Source organism: Alligator sinensis, unplaced genomic scaffold (assembly GCF_000455745.1).
Source record: "Alligator sinensis unplaced genomic scaffold, ASM45574v1 scaffold255_1, whole genome shotgun sequence".
Lineage (NCBI taxonomy): Eukaryota > Metazoa > Chordata > Crocodylia > Alligatoridae > Alligator > Alligator sinensis.
Window position 1 is genome coordinate 72,146 of NW_005842270.1, and position 22,773 is coordinate 94,918.

General features: G+C 43.2%; 1 protein-coding gene across 10 annotated transcripts in view; it reads right to left on the reverse strand.

Annotated features, from left to right (window-relative positions):
* Positions 1-4,157: 4,157 nt before the first annotated feature.
* NFAT5 (nuclear factor of activated T cells 5) overlaps positions 4,158-22,773 on the reverse strand; it is a 114,800-nt gene continuing 96,184 nt past the window's right edge. For 9 of the 10 annotated variants that reach the window (XM_025209182.1, XM_025209174.1, XM_025209180.1 and 6 more), the window contains 4 exons: positions 20,735-20,883; positions 17,710-20,134; positions 12,119-12,365; positions 4,158-11,272 (listed from right to left, as the gene is read on the reverse strand). In XM_025209182.1, the coding sequence (XP_025064967.1) occupies positions 12,127-12,365; positions 17,710-20,134; positions 20,735-20,883 (2,813 nt within the window). In that variant the 3' untranslated portion in view covers positions 4,158-11,272; positions 12,119-12,126. The remainder of the gene's footprint in view (positions 11,273-12,118; positions 12,366-17,709; positions 20,135-20,734; positions 20,884-22,773) is intronic. The other variant, XM_025209175.1, reaches the window with a different exon arrangement.

Below are 22,773 nucleotides of genomic sequence, written 5' to 3' on the forward strand. Positions count from 1 at the left end.
CAGCGCGGAGACACGAGGTAGCAGTGCGAGTCGTGACCCATTTGTGGCTGCTGTGAAAGACGTGGAGGCAAATAAAAGTCTCTGGCTACAGAAGTCCCCATAATCAGGTACTGGCTAAATGGCAGGAGTCGGGCTCTGATGCCAATAGCAACATCCGGCGCTGTTCCCTGGCTCCAACAGACTCAGCCCATCTCGATAAAACAGGTGTGTCCAGGAAAATCCAGCCACAGCAGTTCTTATGCTCGGTTTGACTTGTGGTTATGTGGGATGGGGGAGACAGCTTTGGGGAATACCTGGCCTTTGACCAAAATGAAGAGGGGGAGAGAGGGTGGCATCAGCACCTAACAGGCAGGCCTTTATCAGAGACTCCCTGCCTGGGTCCTCAGTAGGTTTGTATCCGACCTGTTCATCTGCGATTGTGACGTGCCGCTTCATACTCGATGGCAACGTGTCCTGTCAGGCACGGAAAGAGACTGGAGAGAGCTCCGGCTTAGGACAAAACCGTTCCCTTCTTTCAACAGTCTAAGGCAGCAGCAGCAACAGGCACAATTCACTGCCTGAATTTGAACGCAGAGATGTGGGTCCTGCCGTGACGCAGAGATGAGCAAGAGAGGGCATAAGGATTGCACAGCCGAGACCTAGTTCAGCACTTCGCAGGCTCTGCCTGTCTACGCACAAGTGTGAACGAAAAGCCGGTGACCGAAGCTCCTCGCTCAGCTTTGCGGTCTGCTCTGTGCCGTGTTCTGAGCACACGCTGCAAATGTGCTAGAGCCCTGTCACGCCAGAAGCGTCCCTGCCCTCAGGCCACATGGCATCCCTAATAATCCTGCCCGACTGCAGGATGGTGCTGACTTGCCTCCTTTCTGCCCCCATGCTGACTGTTGCTGTTTTGCAAACGGGAGCAGCTTAGCGTGAGACAGACCCCTACTAGGGGTCTGCGCAGTTTCCCTGCCAGGGGACAGACTCATGCCAGTACTCTCGTTTCTCAGGGTAAACTTATCAAGAGCACCAAGGTGCAAAGCCCTCAGCGCCTGAGATGCCTGCTGCCATTTAGCCAGCACTGGCTGTAATGCTGTCACAGCGGGATGCTGAGGCATCTTGGTGACTGCCCGTGCAGCAGGAGAGGGGGCTGGAGGCAGCTGGCAATTAAACAGAAGATGGCTAGGCTACTTTGGCTCTTTCCGGAGCACCAGTCTGTAACGCCCTGCATACGCAGTGAGCTCGGGGACCTGACCTACCACATGCTTCTTTGAGCAATAGAAGCAAAGGCTTTACTTTCCCCATCACAGGCAGTGGTAGGTAGTTAGCCCTGCTGGGGTGAACCACCTTTCTCTCCAGCTGCTACTTCCGTCTCCAGTTGCGGCTGCCCTCTCGTGGCAAAACTATCTGCTGCAGCACCCAGCTGCCCGGAAGAGAAAACTGGAGCAGGAGCACTTGGACCGCTGCTCCCCCGCTGCCCGAGATCGCAGGGCTTCAGTGCAACTTCCCCACCGCTTTGTAACTGCACCCAGAACGCGCTGCCTTCCCCCAGGCAGCCTGGCCAAGAGGCTCACAGCACTTGGCAAGCACGACCAAGTGGCACCGTCAGAACATGGGGCGCAGCCCCGCTTCAGAGGTGTTTGCGCAGCAGGGTCTTGCCCGCATCCACACCCAGTGCAGCACTGGGTGCAGGACTGGGATTGTGCCTCCGAGGCCCCGTGACAGCGGGCTTGTCTTGCCACCTGAGGCCCCTTGCTCAAACTCCTCCCTGCTGCTCTTGGCTCAGCTGCAGGGGCTGCTTTTGAAAGCAACACCAGGTATGTTCAAAAGGGAAAACCAGCCAGAGAGTATACCAGCCTGTCTCCAAAGAGAAGGGTCACTTACTTAACCCTGGATTTGATGGCTGGTTGGTTTGTTTTTTTTGCTATTAATTTAAAACTTGTATCCTAGCACAGTCCCCCTCCCCTGTTTCTACAACTCAGTTCTCCCTCTTCCATAGCTAGGTGTCTTAGTAGCCGAGAGTCACAATATTGTATTCTAGTTTAAAAATCTAAAATTAGGAATGACATCTCATTGCATGAGAAAACTATTGCTGAGATCATTTGTTTGGGAGAGGATTTGTTTTATGGTACCACAAATATTGCAAATATGCAACTGAATACGCAGCTAGCTAAACAGATATTGGCCATTTTCTGAAACTGTCCTCGGTACAATCATGGAAGTTTTCCAGAGGAATTGTAACCCAAGAAGGCTGCCTGCTTCCTAATAACCAGAACAGAAAACACACAGCTCTGGGAATCCTGTACAGGGAGTGGACCCAACTGACAGGCCAGCCAAGGGACTAGGGTCTCCGTGTGCTTCTATACCTCACAATCCAAAAATTATTATTTTTTGCTCTTCTTATTCCTCCTAAATTGCATGCAACAAATGATTTAGTCTCTGACCAACAGTGAGGGGGAACATGAGGCTTTGGGGATCTTTTACATACACAGTGAGAACGGTTTGAAGCCATGGTATCTTGGCCCGAGAGTTTGCAGCTGAGGGAATTATTGTGCTCAGTCAAGACCCGGGAAGCCTGCGAGGAATTCCAGACTGGAGCACAGTGGCTGAATTGCATCTGCTCTCATGCTGCCCGATGTGGCCAAAGACATGATGATGTGCACGCAGAAGGAAGGCTCTGACCCACTCACATACATCGCTGCATTTTAAATTAATGTCAGCGACGCGCAAAAACAGTAAATAGAAACGTGTCACTATGCCGGCTCACTTCTTTTGGTTCAGCGTATGCTGATGGTCAAGAACAAACACCAGGCTACTACTCTACCTGAAAGACAGAAGAAGAAATACTGAAAGTGTAATGTCAGCATGGGGCTACTGTGCCCATTTCTGATCCTCTTCGTTCTGAAAGAACATTGCCCTCAGAGGCCCGGAGGGATGGGAGATGAGGGGGATCGGGAGAGAGTCCACAGGAAGGGAAATCCTGGGGGGCAATTTTATGTTTCCTAGGCAGCAGGGGGGGGGAGGAAATCAGACCAAGACCAATTTGGGAATGGGAGACCCAGTTTCCAGGACAAAGCCTTTGGAAAAGGATGCAGGCAGGGTACAAAGTGTTTGCTTACGTGGCGATTCCAAACAGGTGGCCAAAAGGAGATCAGCCTGGGCGCCAGCTCCCCTGTTTTGGCTCAGCTCAAAGCCACGAGGCTACCATGACCAGCACCACGGCTGCAGCAAGTACTAAAAGCAGCTGCTCTCTTCTCGCCGTCTGAAAGAACACGACAGGAGTTTACACTGCAAAGTGAAAACTTTCAATGTTTTATTCTTGACTGCAGCTGTTTACAGAAATATAGTTGCGAGTATACAAATGTCCCAATAGAAGCAAAATATTTTTTTTTAATATTCAACAAGTTATCACAGGATAGCTAAAAACATAGATGCAAATGAAATATCCCCTCTTAGAACAAACTGAACACACCTGGTATCAGTGCTCGGAAAATCCCAACTACGAAAGCCATATACACAGAAATGCACAAAAGAATATCTGGTGCTACTTTCACATTGCAAGACAAGGGAAAAGACAGCTCAGTGGTTGATTAGTGCGCTTTAGTCAAAACATGGCAGACAAACCAGTCGGGGGGAAAGAATGATTACCAGGAGCGTGCTGAGTTCATGCAGAGATTAACAGAGGTAGAAGGTTCTAGTCTGGGGCGGCTTGGAGCTTACCCAAAGGCAAACAGCGATAAGAGGACATGACTCCAATCCCCTATCAAGTAGTAGCCGGTATAGAAACGGCTTCAGACTGGTCGTGGCCCGTTCGGCAGGACAGAGCGTCCCTATTCCAACCCCGCAAAATCCAGAATTTGACATTTTGGTTTGCTTTTTTAAACAAGGTCAAGAGCCAGGACCTGGTCCTAACCTCCCTACCTGCTGGAACCTCTGTGCGGACCGGATCCTGGGCCAGACCCTCAGCTGGTGTTGATGGGGGTACCGCCATGGGCTTGAATGAAGGAGAGGAGAGACTGAGGGACCTGAACCTGTTCAGCCTCAGCAAGAGGAGGCTGAGGGGGACCTGGTGGCTGCCTACAAGCTCATCAGGGGGGATCAACAGCAAATAGGCAGAGCCCTTTTCTCCCCAGCACCACCTGGGGTGACGAGGAACAATAGTCATAAGCTGATGGAGAACAGGATTAGGTTAGAGATCAGAAGGCAATATTTTACAGTTAGGGTGGCCAAAATCTGGAACCAACTTCCCAGGGAAGTGGTCCTCGTCCCTACCTTGGGCAAATTCAAGAGGAGGTTGGATGATCATGTCTGAGGTCTTGTGAGCCCGGCATTCATTCCTGCCCGTGGCAGGGGTCAGGCGAGATGATCTGTTCAGGTCCCTCCTGACCCGAGCTACTAGGAAACTACGAAGCTGTGGCGTTTTGCGCTGGCTGAAGATCCGGTGCTCACATGGTGGTTCCACCAGAACAAGTGTTGGGGGGCTCCTTGGAGCGAGCTGCGGTTGGGTTCACAGCAAGAAGGTAGAGCATCACCACCCTCGTATCTGCCTGAATGGGCTGTATATACTGTGGGATAATTTTTAGTCTGGAGGAGCACAAAATATTAAAAGGTTTCTCTACAGAAGGGAGCGTTAGTGAGGGATGACAGGAGGAAAGATAAGGAAGAGAAGGGAATTCAGGTCACTTGCACTGGGCACTAAAGGGGGGTTTGGTAGAGATGGTTTGAATCAAGCACATGCCAGATTCAAGGTGATAATCTTGCTCTCAAGTTCCTGGTGTGGCCTGGGAAATAAAATGCACTGCTATGCATCTTTGTTAAGAATCAATATTCCTTTTAAGAGTTTAATCTCTTAAGTACGTAAGAAATAAGTACAGGCAAAAGCAGTGCTCCCACTCAGTCTGAGACCACCCACAGGGAACGCTTCTTGGTCAGACTGCTTCCATACAAAACCACCTCAAAATCCTATGATGACATTACATTGTTTTGGGGGCATCTTTATATACAGAAATTAAAAAAGGAAGGAAGAGGGAGGACCCAGGAGTAGGTGCAGGTCCTTAGTTCAAATGCAACTCAGCCTAGTGGCAGCTGGAAGTCTTTGCCCCCTGACAGGGGTTAGGGGCCTCTCTTGAACAGGAATAACTGGCCTCAGTCCAGTTCCTCGTGGACCTGTACCTGCAAAACAACATTCATTCTTGTGCTACTGGCCAAGCACTGAAAAGCCAGTGGAAAATGAATCCTGCCAGATGGTCCCTCCTGGAAGGGCTAAGACAAACTGGCAAAGCAGCAGCTTGTCTGGAAAGCAGTAAGCACGTGCTGCTGCTGCCCTTGCCAAGACGGACCCAGGACATGGGACCGGGATCGCCAGGCTGTCGGTTCCACACATTTTTCAAATGTCAAATTTGCCAAACGGCAATAAAATAGTGGGGAAAAACCAGAGCAGCAAGCAACGGTTCAGACAGCAGCAAAGTGCTGAAAAGCAAAACACGTTTCTAGGACAACACTTACTGTTATACTACTAATTGTTCCAGACATATATCATATTTACACACACAGACATAACTAGTACTCAGCTACTGAGGTGAGCTTGGTAAGTGAATTCGCACTATGGAAAAATTAATTATGTCAACTTTATAAAAATGTTGATATAACAGTATGTTATGCATGTATATAATAAACTAAATAATATATATATGATATTTGATTCCAGCTATATACATATGTACAGATCTAGAATATACAGGTGTGGCATATCTGCATATATATACATTGATTATATAAAAGGGAAAATCCTTTTCTAAGTTGCCTCTCAAAAATGCAGACTAACCTAGACAACTACAAGTACATTTTTTGCTATATTTCCTCTGCCATGTCTCATCTTTTCTTCTATTTAACTACATATAGCACAGCAGTTCTCTATGATGGGCCTCAAATAGACAAAAGTGTGTATAGAAGTGTCCCTGTTTTTCTATGCTTCACTCACTACTTGCACAGCTACCATAACTGCATCTGAATTTGGACTTATTTATGCGTGGAGTTCTCTCGACCTGTCCCAAAGACTCAACGAATACTGACAAAAATGGATGAGTACCAACTAGCTCACTTTTAAACTTCACTGACCTCCGACCACTCCCCCTGCAAAATTATTTCCCAGAAACCACTCTAAAGCAGGTTGCTTTTCTCCCTTCAGCAACCACCTTAAATATCCCTGGTCTCACTTTCCACCTAAAATGCCTGATTCAGAGCACCCTATGCAATTCCTCTCCCTACTTCTCACTTCCATTATTCAGCTATATGCTTGCACCCATTTGCACTAATCTATCTATACATGCTTTGACTAGGTAGCCTAATAACTTTTAAGTAACAGAGCAACATGTGAGCTGCAACTGAAAACAACATTCTGATGTCCTCATCTTCAATAACTTATTAAAGCTTTGCCTGTTTGGGTGAACTTAAATTTCTTTATTCCACTGATGAAGCTTTAAACAAAACAGACTTTCTTGCTGCTTGGAAAGGTTTATGCTACATTAAAAGAGGGTGCTTGAGCTTCTGAACGGTGTTTCCTTTTTGAAGGCTTTGGAAGGACAATTTGTGAATGGAAAAATCTAACCAATGCAGTAGATATTACTTCTTTCAGGGCAACACATCCCGAAATCACAGCGGAAGACTAGAAAAGTCAAGCCTTGCTCCTATTAGAGAAATGTGCACACTTGTAATTGGAAAAGCCGTCAGTGTAGGGCTAAGACAGTTAAAATTCACAGACGCTATCTTGTTTGTCACTTATTTTGATTTAGAACTAATCCAAAGTACCCAGCCATGGACACTGGTCATCCTGCCAATAGCTCAAAATTAGCAAAATAAATGCCTAGTGGTTAAGTGTCTCCTTCAGAGCATCAGGGCTGAAACTATTCCTTCAACTGTATGTGTTGACAAAGAAAATAATGGAAGAGCATTTGGCGTGGATGAGCCATTGAAAGGGTCAAACCATGTCAAGGCAATCTGTGCCAACAAACAGACTGGCTGGCAAAGTGGGAAGTGTAGATAAACATTTCCACTGGCAAGAGCTGCTCAACTAATATTTATCTTAATATTTTCTATGCCACAAGTGTTATTCATATAACCTATTATTCTTTCAATGATGAATTAAGAATAGTCCATTTTTAAGTACTGATATCATACATACAGACACAAGGGGACTGGCTAAAGGCATGGACTGTGGTGGCTAAAAGGACAGGTTTCTTTAGGTATTCTTATAACAGAGATGCTGTTGAGACAGCAAATAAAGGGGATTGGAAAGCTAATGTGCAAAAAGGATTTAAAGCTGAAAACCACCTAAATTCAGATAGAGTTTTTGGACTATAGATGCTTTAACAAAAGGTCCAAGGCAGTAGAGAAAGACAAATAATATACAGAAAATCCACGCTAAAAATACAACTTTATACTTTTCCACCTTGCATCTAGTAAAGGTAGCTACAAAACCATGTACTTCAAAAGAGTAAATGTTTACCTTAAATATATAAAAAGCAAGTTCTCCAGCATGTAATCTGAGTCAAACGGGCCTCTTAAGTTTAGTGTGTGCAAGAGGCAATCGTGTAAATGTTACTGACTACTCAATTACACACACACACACATATATACACACAAATTGTCATCACCTTAAATGACTCCTAACTTTCCAACCAAACAGGATTGGATTGGATAGGCCCCACCCCCTCAATAAAAACTCGACAGGCAAACACTTTTTATACCCCACTCTTCTGCCCAGACCAGTGCAGATGAATCATAGAATAAATAGATCAGCAAATTAAAAATACCCCCCCCACCCTTTCCCACCCAAAAACAACACCCAAAAAACCAGGGTAAGCTCCAAATATCAGTATCAACTGCTGAAATCACGAAAGTACATGGGTGGGACTCTGAAGGAGTAGAGACAGGGGACTCGCATGATACTTAGGTTCTTCTGCCATGAAACAACTCTTGCAAGCGGTTTCCAAAGCCATTGTTGAACTTCACTCTTTATGCAACTGAAAAGATGTTTGCAAGTAGCAGCGCAAGCACTAGTCAACCACTGAGCAAGGTTTTAATTCAGAAGACAAATACTTTTTGTAACCAAATCACATGTTCAAAATGTTGTACATTTAACATTGACCTAAAAATGGACACAGTAAGTTTGACACAACAGAAAGTAAAGATGCTGTTTAGTAGTGAGAACATGGTCGCACAGCCCTTGTTATAAGCAACCTTAAAATACGCACAAGTCAAACATTCCCCTGCCCCAGAGCTGTAGCAGTCCCGACAATAAGTTCTATTTTGGACACCAATCAATGGAAAACTGGTCCCTGGTGACTTGGCGCTGACCAACGTTTCAGCATGAAGATGCTCCCACTTCCAAACAATGGAACAAAATGAAGCAGCATACAAATCAGTTTATTATCCCCATCTCTCATCAGTCCACAGTAGGCCCACTCAGTCAGCAGGATGTCATCAAACATCCTTGTCCTGGGACTAACTGTGAATAAGTTGATCTTACAGAAGTCACCAGTTAGTTTCCGAAGAACTGTTACAGGCCATTGCCTCCCACAGCCATCTGGAAGCTGTACTCAATCCAATGAGGCGCAGAACCCATCTATGTCTCATCGGACAGCATTCAGGCAATGTTGCGAGGCTGCTCTTCCATGAACCATGACAAGAATTTTACTTTTTCTTACGAGGAAAAGAAAACAAATTCATAGGAAGAAAAGTGTCTTGTTCGGGGTTAAAAAGCAGCTCCGGACATTATGAAGTAGGGAAAATTTTCTTTATCGTGATTAAAATTTCCAACAACATTGTTAGTGTAATTATAAATTAAAAATAACAACACAAAGGTGCTAATAGTAAAACATTAAATAGACAATGACAGTGAATAAAAGCTGAATGGCTCATTCTGAATGAAACCCCGTAATTTTACAGTTGCCTAAATGGGTTTCCTTACTACATCACACTGCTGAGTGACAGACACATCAAACACAGTGAAGCTGCCCACTGCCAACCGGAACAATACACTGCCTGATGGAATGGCCAGAGATGAACAAGTTATTTATGTTGCAAAAAGTACTTAAATACTTAGTAAAGACATAACAAAACCCACCCCCACTGTTATCAGACGCCACGTTGTGGTAGAACATCAGACAAACTCACAAATTTACCACAAAAATGTGTGGCAAAAGAATATTTCATATATATGTATATATAGATATATATATATATATATATATAAATTTTTATATTTATGCCAATGTACTCACTCAGTACAAATAGCAAAATAGTATACCATTTCCTAAATACAAAATATAGCTTTCCAAAAAAATGAAACACACATTAGATATAAACCATCCAAAACTTGAACGATTGAAAACTGTATTCAAAATTAAATGACCCAGAGCAGGTCTCTTTCTGAAAAGTTCCCTTCATATCGGCAAGAAGCCTTACTACTGAAAACGTAATTCAATGCCTCTCAATGAGAGAGAGAGAGAGAGAGAGAGAGAGAGAGAGAGAGACTGAAAGAGCAAATAAACATTTTGAAAGACTGACATACAGGAAAGACCATTAAAACCAAAAAAACATTTCTACACAGCTCAGCTAGGTACACAAGTTAGAAAAAACACACAGTAAACAGACTAGGGTAAATTAAAAACCATTTACAGGCTATTCTTTTTTTACTTAAAATAACAAATTAAAAATGACACACCAACTTTACTATACCAAGGCATAACAGCCATACATGACGTGTTTGGCTCTATACTGCATTAACAGCTTTCTACGTGCAGGAGACGGACAAGACAGAAGAAATGCCTGCATGAGGTTGTAGTGAGAGCCCAGCATACCTCCTGGGGTAGCTGGAGCACCCAAAAGAACTCACATGCCTCACAATGCAACCACATGGCCTGGAGTGGGTTATTTTTATGTACTGTAACAGAGGCTGCTTTTTAATGGAATATATGACCTGGGAGAAGCTGCAGGATATGGGGACTATCAGTAAAAAAAAAAACCATGCACTTCATCTGTCATGAGCTGAAAAGGCTGCAAAGATGCACCAGCTGAAGTGAAGTTTTTAAGAACACTGAAACGTGTTGTTTGCCCCGTTTAAAATTAAAAAGTAAGGTTTTAATCAGCAACGATTGGAGAAGCAGGGCAAGTTTTTGCATTTGGGCGATGGCAAGGAACTGGCATTTCCACGGTCCTTAAGCCCTGCTGACCTGTCAAGGACTTCTACAGACTTGGCATCTGGATACCACAGTCATAGGTGCCTTGGCATCCTAAAAGTTGCTTCAGGTTTCTAAAGCCAATAGTATCCGTATGTGTTTAAAGACCATGTAAAAGTTGAGGGAAGGAAAGAGGAAGAATATGGAAAGAACGAAAGAGGCCAGATCGGTATGAGAAAAGATAATGCAGCTGACAAGCTCTGATTTACGCAGTTGTAGTGAGAGACATGAAGGAGATGTTTCCTCAGCCAGGCAGATTGCTCCCTTCAAGTTCAAGGTATTTTAGAGGATAAGGTTTCAGAATACATTACTGTGACGTTCTTCTTCATTTTGGTAGAGCCACCTAATTCTTATTCTATGTACAGTTCATAAGTAAGCCTACCAGCAGAGAGACAGAAAACTGTTAATCACATTCTCCGATGGGAAGCAGCCACATCTTCCTGGATGTTCTGCGAGATGTAGTAGATAATCTGCCTGCAATTTATCCGCATCATCTTTTACTACCACCTGTTGTAACTAACCCATCGCAGCCATGGCTCTTCAGCGCCATTGTCAAAACTGCAATTCTTTCACCGACTGACAGCTATGTTGTGAATCACAGCTCAAGCCATGGGCGCACAATGTTCCTGCTTCACAAGCTTTCCTACTTGACAGAGGTTTTGTGAAGAAGGAAGAGAAAAGAAAAGGTAAACATGGCAACATGTATTATTTTCTAACAACAATAATAGCTGAGCAGTCCTGCTTTGAATTCAAAAAGCATCACTGACCAGTGGGTCTAGGAATATGGCAAGTCTCATTCCACACCCTGGTAAAACAAAGCACAACTTTTCAGCCATTATTGACTTCAAGAGTTTCAAATACTACAGTTACAGACTCAGTTGCTAGAAACTGCAGTAGGCAGCATATGTGCTCTTTAGAAAAAGAGGGAGAAGTTTACATATTTGCTTGGGTACAGGCCATTCTTTGACAGAAGTAAATCGGTTCCACACAGCTTAATCCAGAATCACAAGGTCTGAGAGAACTTGGAAACTGTCAGCTTTTCCTTCATAGGATTTCTGAGAGAGGAGGAGAAAAAACAAGAGTTAGATGCAATTAGTTAAGTCTCATTTTACTTTTATGTAGCTCTTTCATCTGAAAGCATTCTACAATCAAGAGAAAAAAAGAAACACTCAGTCCCAAAAAGCAGCCATCTCGTGTGATGGAACACCACAGGGTTTTTTTCCAGTTCTTGACATCATTACACAAGTCTGAAGTCATCAAGTGAAGGGTGTACCATCCAACAGAAATTTCACCGGGGGGTTTAGAGAGGCTGAACGTAGTTACAGAAGCAGGATACAGACAGGCGAACAAGTTGAGTCTAGAGTCATGGCCTATTTAATGCCCATCTGTGATCAGAACCTCGCCTCGGAAACACTGCACTTACAATAGTTCTCCCAAACTCCTTTGGCATAATAGGAGGGGCTTTGGAAGACTGCAGATTAAAGGGAAATCTGACACATGCATAAAATAATTTTGAATTAAAACCAGATCTGGTGGCAGTTCTCAGGGATGCCTCACCTGTCTGACAGCAATCCATTCATCTAATTTATCCCAATACAAAATTAGGCTATACTGGTACAGGAAAAACAACAAAGGCCAGTTCAAAACCAAAGCTTGGTCAACAATTTTCTACCGACTCTGATCCCTTGACAATCACAAACATCTACTAGTTCTAGCTACCTGCAGTTAAACACTTGCTTAGGAGGAACAGAAATATTTTAATAAATGTATATATGCATAATGTTGGACTGCAAAGTCATACCATCTATTAAAAAGAGAGGCTTTTTGGTGTATACACAAAACCTTACTGAGCACTGCATGACTGGCAAGCAGACCCATAAAACCCCAAATCCACTACTTACTTGGCCAGTTAAAATGAGCCAGCCATGTTGTTCCCCGGGTTTTGTAATGACACAAGCAAGTCATCTATTTTCTCCATATTCTGATTGGTTGTCATCGCTGAAGGTAGTGGAGAATTCTCAGATATCTGCTGGGGCAGTAGTGTTGGCACAGGTGGCTGCCCCTCATTCTGTGGCTGACCTGACTGACTTATAGCCATCAGCTGATCCGGCAATGCTGCTGGTCCAGAAGTTAAGAGCTGGCCACAGTCTGTTAAGAAGTTAAAAGGAAACAGAAGAAAATTGAAGCTGCAAAATCCATATTTAAGAAGTTTGTTAAGAAACCTCTTTATTGAGATCAAAATCTACTTAAGAGCTTATATAAAGACAGACATGCTTTTACTCACAAGACAGTCACATGTGCCATTTCCCCAGTGAACAAATTCAGTTAGTGCAAGCATCTGCAATCAGAAGGGTGCTAAGTAGCACCAGCACCCTCTCTGTATGGCCTGTAACAGACTGGGGAGGGCACAGGCAGCACAGTGGCAAATAGGATAACAAGCAGAAAGTAAAGCAAATTGAGCAGGGAGCACAGGAAAGGAAGCAGAAAGCAGAGCACCAGAGATGAGGAAGCACAGGGCTGGGAGCAGAAAGCAGAGCAGCAGATCAGGCAGGGGAAGGGGATAGGAGTGGCACTCAAGGGAGGGCACAGAATTAATTCATGGCATGCCTGTCAAAAAGGTTGGCCCCCACTGTGTTAGTGCATGTTCTTGTGAAGAAATGGTTTTGGTTTTAAAAATCAAACACTATTAACACCCTAGCAGGCCAGGGAGAGCACCTGGCTGGAAGAAAAATATGGAAAGGAACATTATCTCCAGTGCTTGAAAACTGTTCCACTGTGTCCACAGGCTGTTTCAGTAATAGGTATGGCTGTATCCCTTTCATTTCCATCACCAGTACTCCATAAATTTGCAACTGCCATTGTGCATCAGCTTTCTCTCTGCATCAGTACATCTAATGATCAAACTGCACAGTAAGTTTTACCAACTTGTCCACATAAAGTCACAACATTAATTAAATGAGGCATAAGAACATCAGCAGTGCCATACTGGGTCAGACCAATGGTCCATCTTGTCTAGGATCCTGTGTCTGACTGTGGGAGAGCAGATGAACTGGGCAGATCCTCTGTCAGACCCTCCCTAGTTTAAGGGTTTCAGAAGAGCCCTGACTGTTCTGTTTCATAGCTATTAATGGACCTGTCTTCCATGAATGTCTAATCCTGCTTTGAACCTGGTTACATTATCTGCAGAGATAGAGATGAATGCAGACATTATGCCTTCTGCTTATGTATCATGTAAGGCTAGACAATTCTTTGTGACAGGCAAGGGCAGCATTTTATAAAAACATTGAAAGATAGACTGGTCTCTCCCAAGAGACTTGTATTATAAATTCATCAGAGCACACAATAAAAGGCAAAGTGGTGGATTTTGAACAGACCAAACTTACAAAAGTAAAGACACAAGCCTGGCTTCTAGCACATCTTACTCATGACTTTTTTGCATTATCAACTTGTAAAAACTTCCTTTAAGTTATAATCATAATGCGCAGACTGTTTGAAAGACCAACAGGGGAAGTCTTGAGAAAGATCTAAAGAAGGGACATATTTTTCCTCTGTTTATGTAGCTATTTGTGCACCACTTACACTCGACAACTAAAATATGGAGAGCTTTAACAACTGGGTAACCTAAGAGCAAATCTGCCCTAGAGTGCTCCAAGGGATGACAAGGTTGAACGGTCACAAACTCCTCCACGACCATTTGAAGCTGGACATAAGGAAGAAATTCTTTACTGTCCGAGCCCCAAAGGTTTGGAATAGACTGCTGCTGGAGGTGGTTCAAGCACCCACTTTGATCGCCTTCAAGAGACATTTGGATGCTTATCTTGCTGTGATCCTTTGATCCCTGCTGACTTCCTGCCCCTGGGGCAGGGGGCTGGACTCGATGATCTTCCGAGGTCCCTTTCAGCCCTAGTGTCTATGAATCTATGAGAGGTACAATACAAACATAGAACAAACTGAATTGTGCTTAAATCTCAACTATCACGATGCATTGCAATCATTTCAGTCAGCATTTTATATTTTTTTGTGAAGGACAAAGAGTAAGTGAACGATTTGGTAAATAAGTATAGATAGGACACAGTTTGAAAAACAAAACGGATTACTGACTACATGCACTGTATGTGCCCCGCTTCTGTTGACACGTGCAGAAATTTGGGAGGAGTTAACACCTGTGCACACAGCTATCCGAATCTGGACACAGATGTTAGTGGACCAAACTCTGTAAGACAGTGTGTATACTTGAAGAACTCTGTTTATACCTATGGATTCTGGAGTAAACTCTATTGAAATCAGGCTCCAAAACAGAACTGCATCCATTTCAGGACGGGGCTATCCAGCAATGTAGATATGTGCTTATTGCTATAAACAGGAGAATTACAGGAGGTTTTGAGGGGCCCACATGAGATTGGAGTTGCACTGTAGTGTGTTTGATACATATGCTTATGGAAAAAAGAATCCTATCTCTAGCAGCTTACAACCTAAATAGACTGAGGGGAGCAGAAGCCAGACAAGATTATTATCCCCATGTTACAGATATTCCGAGCGTTACCTATGGTCCCAAATGGAGTCTAAAGAAGGGATAGGGACTGAACCCAGAGCTACTGAGTCCTAAAATTCAGTGCTTTAAACGAGATCACACTTACCAGCTAGGAAGCTGCACAAACTAACTCAGAGAACATTAGCAAAAAAAGGAAAGTTAGCTCTTATGAATGCAGACTCAGCTAATAGGGAATCTTAGACTGCAAACAAATGTTGGATTTCTGCCTCCATAAACATTGTTTTGGCAACACAAAGCAAAGCAAATAGATGTCCATGCCCTCCGTTGCACCCAAACGCCCAAATTTGTGGTGGTGACAAAAGGTAGCATTCATTTGTGCTGCTATTTTGAGGCAGATGTCTGTTTTGTTTTAAGGTGGGAGAGTGCGAGCAGTCTGGAGCAGACCATGCTCTCCTGCCTCTCCGGGCAAGCACTCCTGGGGCTTCAAGGGCCCAATCCTGCATGCCCTGCATGCCCCAGGAATTCCCCAGGGGATGAATTCCCTAGGGAATTCCCAGGGCACACAGGAGCAGGCCCCTAAAGCCCTGGGAGCACCAGCCCAGCTTTTCCTGTTTGCAGACATGCCCCACATCAGAGACCCCAGGCATGCCTCTACAAGAGGACCCTAGGTTCCCACATTTTCAGAGGCATGCATTGTGTTGTCCTGCAGGATCAGGCCCCTGCCACTGCAGGAAAACAGACAACAGGCTGGGCCATAACTAGACACAGCTGATCTGCTTCATTTGGCAATGTCTGTTTACAGCCTTAATTAAAGTTGAACTGGGATTTCACTCCATCCCTCCTCTCCGTAGCTTTTGAAAAATGTTTTGGGATAAACTCTCTCAAACTCGGTCTCAAGAGCTATCTTCTTGATCTCCAGATTTAGTGGGAAGTTACTTGATTTCCCTCCTCCTAAGACAGTGAATTATTTGGGAGGTAAATCCATTGCTGTAGAGATAAGTCATCGTTAGTTCCCCTCTGCGCAAACTGCCTTGAGAGGACACAATAGTAATATACTTCCATCCTCCAGCCACTCAAATAGCTTAAACTAAATGCAAAACAGAAAATACACTACCAAAAAAAGTTATTTATGGGGTCAAGGTAAATTCAGCCAAAAATTGAATAGGGCATGGTGCAAATTCACTCTTGCACAATTTTTATGGAGAAATGCATCTAAGGGTTAAACATGGTCTTTCGAACTACAGCATCTCTTCAACCATATTCGTATCATTATGAGAGCAATATTATGTTTGAAAAGTACAGCTCATGCAAATGCTCTTTGTTTCCAGAACTTTCCCAGTTAAAAAAACCCAAACAAAACACAATCCAAATTATCATTAATTTTAAAGAAAAACATGTGCACAAATGGAGAGAAAAAAAACAATCACCAAGGCCGTCGCCAGTGGCTTTTAACAGACAAATTTCAGTTTCCCCTAACATAAAGTAACCCATGTCAATACAAAAGAGGTTTTCCTTAAGTGACAGATGCCACAAGAATACTTAGGAAGAAGATTTTCCAAAAGGAACCCCCAATCTTTTTTCCTCAAGATAACCTCAATTTCTAAACGAGGGAGCAGAACGTTGTTTATGAAGCACGACAGACCTCCTACGCTTCTGGACTTTTAAGCTTCCTGGGCAGCTCGTAGTGAAAACAAGATGTTCTTGATGTGGCTATTTTTCCTGCTGTGTACACTGATCACATTTAAAGTTTGGAGATGAAATGCCCCTCTGATTTGAATGTGGATGCTCTGGGGAAGCAATCCCAATGCACCTGTCATTTTAGAACAGCAGAAATCCTCACTCTCAGACCTCCAGTAATGCAGCCCATCCAGCTGACAAAGCTAATTAAAGCAGCAGAGCTAATAAAATTTCTTGTTAATCAACAGCCAGCTCGATAATTGATATCTGTTGTAAGAAGGGGTTTAAGTCCATAGCAAAGTCCCTTACGCTTATGCAGATGAAAAGCACTGCAACAGTTAAGCACTCCTATTATATATTTCTGAAGAGAAATAACATTACCAAATGGTCAACAAATTTTCTGGGGAGTTATTTGCTTTCAGCCCTTTCTAGGTAATGAGCTATTTGGGAAACGAATCTATTCCTAGATAAATCATCATCATCTTTTCTCAACATGTATTTTCTTGAGAGGGCATAACATAAATTTACCTCTTCCTCTTCAAAGAGGGAGAAGGAATTCATGAAAACATCTTGTTCCAAGTCCCAGAGGTGCAAAACAAATTCCTCACTGAGCCACTATTTATATTTAATACTACATTGCCCTGCTTCCTTATCCTATAACTTGCTCCTTTTTAACAACACACACAACTGCATGATGCTTACATAACTAACCCAGAAGGGAAATGCAATATAACCAATCAGAAAGTAGAAGCTGACCCACTTTTCCATATATAACATTGCTGTGATGAGAAGGGATTTTTTCTAACTGAACCACTCTACGTATTTAATATTTGCTTCATTCAGTTTTCTAACCGATCCACTCTACGTATTTAATATTTGCTTCATTCAGGTTAAATATTAAACATTCATCTCCTTTGATCAGTTCCTTTATTTGCAAATGCAAATACAATATGAAATTGGAAATTCAAAAGTCTACTTGCCTCCCCCACCCCACAACCTCCTATTTTCCTTTCCAACCATCCCACTTTCACAGTTAAACCTTCACTATTTTGGAACAAAAGGAGTCTAGACAGCAGAAAGGCAACTATATTGACTCGTACACGTACACGCTGGACTGATACTCAATGACCACGGTTCTCAGATGTATGGGTATAATTTACCATTTGCCTTTGAATGATCAACATTTTCAATGGAAAAAGTAATCATTACTACTTGGCTCTTAAATTGCACTTCACAGGGCTGTGCAAATCCAATTAGTCTAGCAGACCCCAATGTAGCAGATTTCTTAAATCATACAGTTAGAATCAAGGATCTAACACTTACTGTTCTGAATGCCAAAGAGGAATATTCCTGAAGTCTGCTGAGATGAAGCAGGAGAATTCTGCAATTGATTGATAGCCCCCCCTGCTGTGTTGTGAAACAAAGAAGCCTGCTGCTGTGGTGGAGAAGCTGTCCCTTGAATCCCCGTCATACTGTTCTGCGAAGAGTAGAGAGGAGATTGCTGCAGCTCTTGCTGGCTCATGCTATTCTGCAAGGCAGACATGGAGGCTGAGGAGATGAAGAGGGTCACTTGCTGCTCTTGAGAACTTGGTGATCCTTGAACCAGCTGAATCTGAGGAGAGTTATGGAACAGGGTTGGCTGCTGGGATTCGGCCTGGGTGGATCCGGGATTCTGAAGTGGAGTCACTGTGGTTTGATTCTGGAACTGCATGGGCTGCTGATCCTGACTCATTGGCGCCATGTTGGCTTGTGGGTGGAAAATTGACTGGCCTTGCTGCTCCTGATTAGCAATTGGGTTTTGATTTGGGTTGAAAATCATGTTCTGTTTTTGAGACGCAATTGTATTCATGGCATTTTGATTACTGAACATCATATTCTGCTGCTGTTGCTGCTGTTCTTGGGATGAAGAGCTACTCTGAATTGCGACTATTGAATGCTGAGGCTGGAAGATGGCCCCTTGTTGGTTCTGGGGCATTGTATTGGATTGGAGGGAGCCTAAAGATACTTGAGACTGAAACAAACCCTGCTGGGTGGTTTGAGCCTGAGACTGTTCTTGGGGAAGCATCGGGCTCTGGATGTGGGATATCTGCGTCTGTTGTTGGAAAGAAGCCTGCTGCTCAGTGTTTGGAGCCGTCTGAAGTGGTGAAATGGAATTCTGGGCAGTAAAGAATGACATCTGTTCTTCCTGAGTTGCAGGGTTATTCATTGAACTCTGAGAAAGGAACATGCCGGTTGACTGTTGGTCTTGAGAAACTGAAGAGCTCTGCAGCACGCCCATTGTGTTCTGGGAGTGGAACAGTGGAGACTGTAGTTGGTCCGAGGAAGAGGAAGCGGTCTGATTGTGGACAATGGAATTTGGACTGTGAAAAATAGACCCTTGCGTTTCCTGCGATATATTTTGGGCGTCACCAATAGGATTCTGAGAGTGAAAGAGCTGAGCCTGTGAATGTGGAGACTGCTGCATGAAACTTCCGGACTGAATAGACATCATTTCCCCACCTTGCTGGTACAGCCCACCTCCCTGCTGCTGAGTTCCACTTGCCTGAACGGCCATCATGTTTTTTGTAGATGAAAAGAGGTTGACTTGAGACTGATTTTCCCCGCTGTGTTGCATCTGAACCATGGTCTGAAACACATTGCTTTGCATCTGTTTATTCTGTCCTGAAGCTTCTTCACCATCTGCAGAACTCGATGTCTGAAACATGGCAGGGCCGTTGGTTGAGACTTGCTGTTGCGCAGTTGCGGTAGTTTCAGTCCCAGAAACACCAGGAGATGAAGAGAATAACTCGCACTGCATCTGCATGTCCTCGCTTGTTGACAGCCCACTCATCATGTGGGAAGCTTGTTGAAAAACTGAGGACTGCTGGAGGTTCCCATTTCCTGACGTAGTGGAGGAGAACAAGTCAGACTGCATCTGTGTTGCAGCTTGGCAGATATTCTGCTGCATTCCCATTACCATTGCTGCAGAAGTTTCCATTGCTTGCTGCTGCTGCTGCTGTTGCTGCTGATTGGACAACGAACTCTCAGGCTGAGAATGGACATTTTCAGCTCTTCCGGACAAAAGATTCTCCGGCCTGGAATGGACTGCTGTTTCTGAGGACGAAAATATCCCAGGATTTACACTGCTTTGTATCTGACTGACTTGCTGAAAAATGTCTGCATTGAGCTGCTCTTGAACATCCTCACTACTGTCTGACCCAGAAAACAAAACAGAAGACAACTGCTGTTGAGCTTCCAAGACTTGCTGGACCAAGTCAACATTTCCACTGTTGCCACTGGCAGTACTGGTTGGAAAATTTCCAGCCTGCAGTTGCTGTATAGTGTTCTGTAACTGATTCACACTGCTTGCTGATGAAAAAATACTTGATGAAATCTGTTGCTGTAATGCCTGTGCTGGTTCTGCTAGATTTGACTGCTGTTGCTGTGATGCCTCAGTCAACTGTGACAAAGTGACTACGGTGCCATCTGATTGCAACACCTCTCTGGACTGGGACTCTCTAGTCTGGAACTGTGCAGCTTGCTGCAGTAGTGCATCACTGTTTTGCAGCTGGCCAGAAGCAGAGACAGCTGGAAAGCTACCAGGCTGTGAAATGTCCTGTGTCTGGATAGTAGTCAGAGTCTCTGGATACACCTTAGGCTGGATCTGCTGCTGGTTTTCATTATCAGAAGGTAAATGGGAAGCAGAAGTTGATATGCTGGACATATTGTTTTCTAAACTTTGCTGAGTTGGTCCAACCACCTTTGTAGTCTGAAAGGGAAAAAAAAGCCGTATAGTGAATGATATGATTACTTGAGTTCTGCTCAAAAGCCTCCATTCTCCAGCTACATGCAGGCAAACTCAGCTGAAAGGCCTGAATGTCTGCAATTGTGTCTCCATGCCCATCAACATGTCTACATCACAAATGCATTTGGAACCAAGGCAACGTGAGGACAAGATCAGGAAAACAGTGGAGGAAAGAAAGAACAATGCATAATGAAGAAAGAGAGAAATGTTGCTACTATAACTCAAAGAAGGCTGGAGAATAATTTAAAAATGTCAAGTTTCTTACAACTGTATGGCTGCTTTTGTGTTAAAAAAGGCACAGAGGCAGAACAGTATTATGCAATTAGATGCATTAAGAACCTACTGCAGGAACATGGGAAGAGGGAAGGTGGCTTTCAAGGAAATCACCTACTGCTTCATCTACTGTCACTGGCTGCATACCCAGAGTACAAGATCATCTAGACCATAAAAGTCCGTCCTCTCCCCTCTCCCCCCCATTCTCTCTCCTGTTATTACTACTACGGCAAAGATGGGCAATCGACTGCAAGTTGTGGTAGTCAGCATCCTGGGACAAGTGTTACTTACACTGAAGACTGTAGGAGATCTTTTTTCTGCTGTTACTTCCATTGGAGATACTTCTTCACTCTTAATCATACTGATTGGCATGAGCGGAGTTATCAAGGCACTAGGAAGAATATTTACCTTATCCAGGTTACAACCAGTAACGTTCACTGCTGCAGGTCCAAAAAAAAAAAAAAAGAGAGATGTAAAATATTATCCTGCACTGTAGCTGTTAAAGTTATAGATAAACATGCCAGTGCCTTAGTGACAGATTACTGGGAAGATGGTGGCTCTCTTCCCAGTGCAATTTTGTTAGCATACCATAAACTCTCCCATCCATGACAGATGGGATGCTATTGTGGAGAGAAACACCTATACCAATCAGAAATCCTGAAACATTCCTGGAGCATACATAAAACTTGGTAAAAATATATATATAATTAAATAAGTAATATTTTCAAGATGAACAACTTCAGCAATTTTAGCCCAGAATAACTATACACTCTAGGGTTAAAAAGAGATTTCCAAGATCGTCTTTCCTGCCTAGTGCAGGGGGCTGGACCCAATGATCTCATGAGGTCCCTTCCAGCCCCTAACATCTATGAATCTATGAAACTGTTTTGAATTTGACATTGATTGTAGGACAACAATCAGACTTTTGCGCATGTCTGAACAATGAAGAGCTTAAAGAAGTTTGCTTATTTTCATATAGTTGAAAAATTATCAAACAAAAGCTTCAGTTCAATTTGTATGTCAACTCGGTGATGCTGTATGCAAGCAAGATCTCATTTTGTCTCCATAATCTTTCTAAATAATGTGGGCAGTCTCTTCAGGAATGAAATTCTCAGTCCTAACTTCTTTCTAAGGTAGTTACAAAGTGTGCCTACCACCACTGGATAATTTTAGATGGGAACAAAAAATTGAGTTATTTAATTTCAAGTCTGCTGCAACATGGCCTCCAATCATGTAGACTAAGAAATAGCCTATAAAGCCTTAACATTCACAGAAGTGATTTTTTTATTAAAGGGCTGTATCTTTTCTTCATCCCGGAGCAAAAACAAGGTTATGAAACACTTCCCTTGCTTGTAACCTACACCTCTTGATAACTAGCTGTAAACAGCTTTCTGCAAACTGCCCTACACAGGTCCTCACCCATGCTCCTAGTACATTTAGTCTACAAAAGATCAGACTCTCTTCTGAAAGAACATTTTGTATCTTGAGTAATAAATCCTCAGCCATGAGTTGAAAAAGAGTATCAATAGCCAAATAAGCTCTCCCCCTCATTTGTCCACTTACAGGTTTGGCATTTCTCCAGATACTTAAACCACAGGTTTTGACATGTTGGACTGCTGGCAGAAGACACGGCTAGGATAAGACCAGAGCTCCAAAACATTAAATCCATCACAAAATAGCTGCATGTTTTTGTTAATTTGATGCCTATCATTCAGTTAAAGACAAGTATTTCCGATTAGGATGGTTTTATACTATTAAGGCAGGATTTAGATACAGTGTTGTCGTTCAACCTTAATTTCTGTGTGCTTATCAGAAACAATGAACAATTAATAGATTGTTAAGGAAGCAGCAGATAACAACTGTAATTTCAATACAAAGATAGCTTTAAGATGTCAGTAGTATATGGATTAGACATTAATAAAGAGATCAGCTCAACAATGGTATTTTTTTTTTACTTTTAAAAACAACATTTGGTTGGAAAAAATGAAGACCGATAGAAGAAACGACAATCAGTTTTTAAAATAATAAAAAAAGGCAATACTTCTCTTTGCTTAGTTGGTAGTTAATTTATACTTTTTGAATGGTTATTGTCCTCTCCAGGTATTTCCTTTACCCATTCCCTTAGTGTGTAGAGATTTTAGAATTAAATTAAGTATTGTTGAGACAACGCCAGAAGAGAGTGCAGTTCTCTAAACTAGTCCCACACTATGTGACTACACATATATACTTTCCCAGTATTACAGAACTGTACACAACTGAGTAATCAACCTCAAATTTATGAGAAAGTATCTTCAAGGCATCTTACACTGGGCATTGAAAAAAAGAATCTG